The 2151-nt window shown below is 41.5% G+C and overlaps 1 protein-coding gene across 1 annotated transcript in view; it reads right to left on the minus strand.

The window, feature by feature from the left end:
• The window catches only part of wls (Wnt ligand secretion mediator), an 82418-nt gene extending 81102 nt beyond the window's left edge, over nucleotides 1-1316 (minus strand). Inside the window, exon 1 of the mRNA XM_032531323.1 lies at nucleotides 911-1316. Within this exon, the coding sequence (XP_032387214.1) occupies nucleotides 911-1016 (106 nt within the window). The 5' untranslated portion in view covers nucleotides 1017-1316. The remainder of the gene's footprint in view (nucleotides 1-910) is intronic.
• Between the last annotated feature and the right edge of the window lie 835 nt (nucleotides 1317-2151).

The following is a 2151-nucleotide window of genomic DNA, read 5'->3' on the forward strand; positions in this document are numbered from 1 at the left end:
CGGCTGTAGGGACACGGAGACAGGCTGAATAGTATTTGGGGCTGTTTTTCCAGATTTCAGCCTATGTAAAAGAGTTAGATATCCTTCACATGGACTCATTTTATCTCAACTGTGTGTGTCTGTGAGTGGGTGGGTGGGTGAATTTGAAGAAACTTGACAGCAACTCCAATACACTCCTCAAGGCAAAACGCAACTTTGACAGCTGTGTGTGCACCACTGTCTGTCTCGATGTAAATTAAACTAGGGAAAAAAATATTTTCATTTGGGACGAGGAGGAAGCATTGAACGTTTTGCCTGCGAGGCGGTAGGGATTTGGGGAGAAGGTAACGTTAGAGATGCTGCCCGGGGCCCCACACAGCAGACAGACATTATGAGAGCGGAAGAGAGGAGAAGGAAGGAGGGGTAGGTATGAGGAGGGAGAGAAGAGGGGAAAACTGTCGAGTTTTGATCAAAGAAGTACAAAAAAAAACCCATACGCACACAAGGTTGGATGTATTTCAGAGCATTCTTGTGTTGCAAATCAGAAACATACCCACAAATATGGTGTTGTGCATTATTTTTTTAGCCAACCACACGAAGCCAGCGGTTGTGGCATGCAGGGAGCAAACACCTTGATACAAAGCAGTGATTTAGCAGAGATTAGTTTCAAAGTAGCCTACCGCATTGTTTGAGCACGACTCGGTCAAATACAAAGAAAAGTTAGCGCTTGTCCTTCTTTCTTTCTTGTGGAAACGTTGATTAACACGGGTATGTAGGCATCTAAAGGAACAGCTCAACTTGAAACTTTGTGCTTTTACAGTTTAAAGACGTTAACATTTAAGCTACATAACAACATGCACGAGCGTACAAAGACACGTTAGCAACACAACTGATACAAGTAGGCTAAGGGATAAAAACGGGGAAAACTTACCAATTAAACCGCCGACCATGAAGGCAAACGCCTGAAACAATAGCAGAGTAACTCCCACTATCACCAACTTTTTGGTGCTCATGTTTTCAATAATAGCCCCCGCCATGGCGAAGGAAAGGTCGGAGTTAAAATATCACACGGAGCGAGAAACAAGGAATAATGTGGTGGAAGAGGGACGAAAACGTTGCATCCACGACCAGTAAGAAGGCAAGCTGGGCCCCTCCACCGCTCTCTGCTCCTGCCTTTCAACTTCGAAGGAGCAAAAAGAAGAAAAAAAAACGTGAATCACATGACCGAATAGCACTCAGCGTTATCCCCGAACAGCCAACACTAGACCGGGGAAAGATCTGTGGCGCGCCACCGCATTGCAATGGAGGCTGGTAACGCAGGTTACCGTGCCATTGAATGACTGTAATAGCGCCCCTGTTGTGCGTTAGGCTACAGCCTGCAGGGCTATTTAAAGCAAGATTTTAGAAGTCCCATCTCATGTTTAGTGCCGCCAATAACCGTCAACACATTGTTCTTCAAACAGCTATTCTTGAAGTGACGACATTTGTTCCATCTGCTAAAATAAAAAATTAAAAGATGAACAATATTCTGCAGTTTTGGTTTTAAATAATGAAACCCATGTGCAGGAATGTTGTTTTACACTTGTTTCAAGTGAGAATTAAAACACCCACTCACCAAAAAAGGGCCTTGAGCTGGTATTAAATCATATTTTTCCTCGTACATGTGAAAACGGCTACCATAATGGAGTTGTGAAAAGAGCTAATGGTTTTCTTGACTTGTCTTGGATGTCAGCCATAACAGCCTCACCACATTGCTTTTCTTTTATTAATTTTCTTTTAGAAATCCTTTATTTTGTACTGTTGTGTGTATTTATATTTATTTATTTACTTATTTACCTTATGATGTATAAATAATGATACTGTTTTTTTCCGTTTTTCAAAACACAGGAGTAACTGTTGCAGTATTAATGTTTCAGACTATTTCTCTGCCTGAGCATACCGTCAAGCACACACAACTTCTGAAATGAAATCAAATAAATGATTAAAATGTTTAGTTAGCCATGTTTTTCATTCACTTATAGGATGGGTTGGGCTAATCTACTGGGCTACTTAGTTTGTATATTAAAGGTCCCATGACATGGTGCTCTTTGGATGCTTTTATATACCCTAAGTTGTCCCCTAATGCCATATCTGAAGTCTATTTCTCAAAATTCAGCCTTGGTCCAGAATTCC

Source organism: Etheostoma spectabile, chromosome 12 (assembly GCF_008692095.1).
Source record: "Etheostoma spectabile isolate EspeVRDwgs_2016 chromosome 12, UIUC_Espe_1.0, whole genome shotgun sequence".
Lineage (NCBI taxonomy): Eukaryota > Metazoa > Chordata > Actinopteri > Perciformes > Percidae > Etheostoma > Etheostoma spectabile.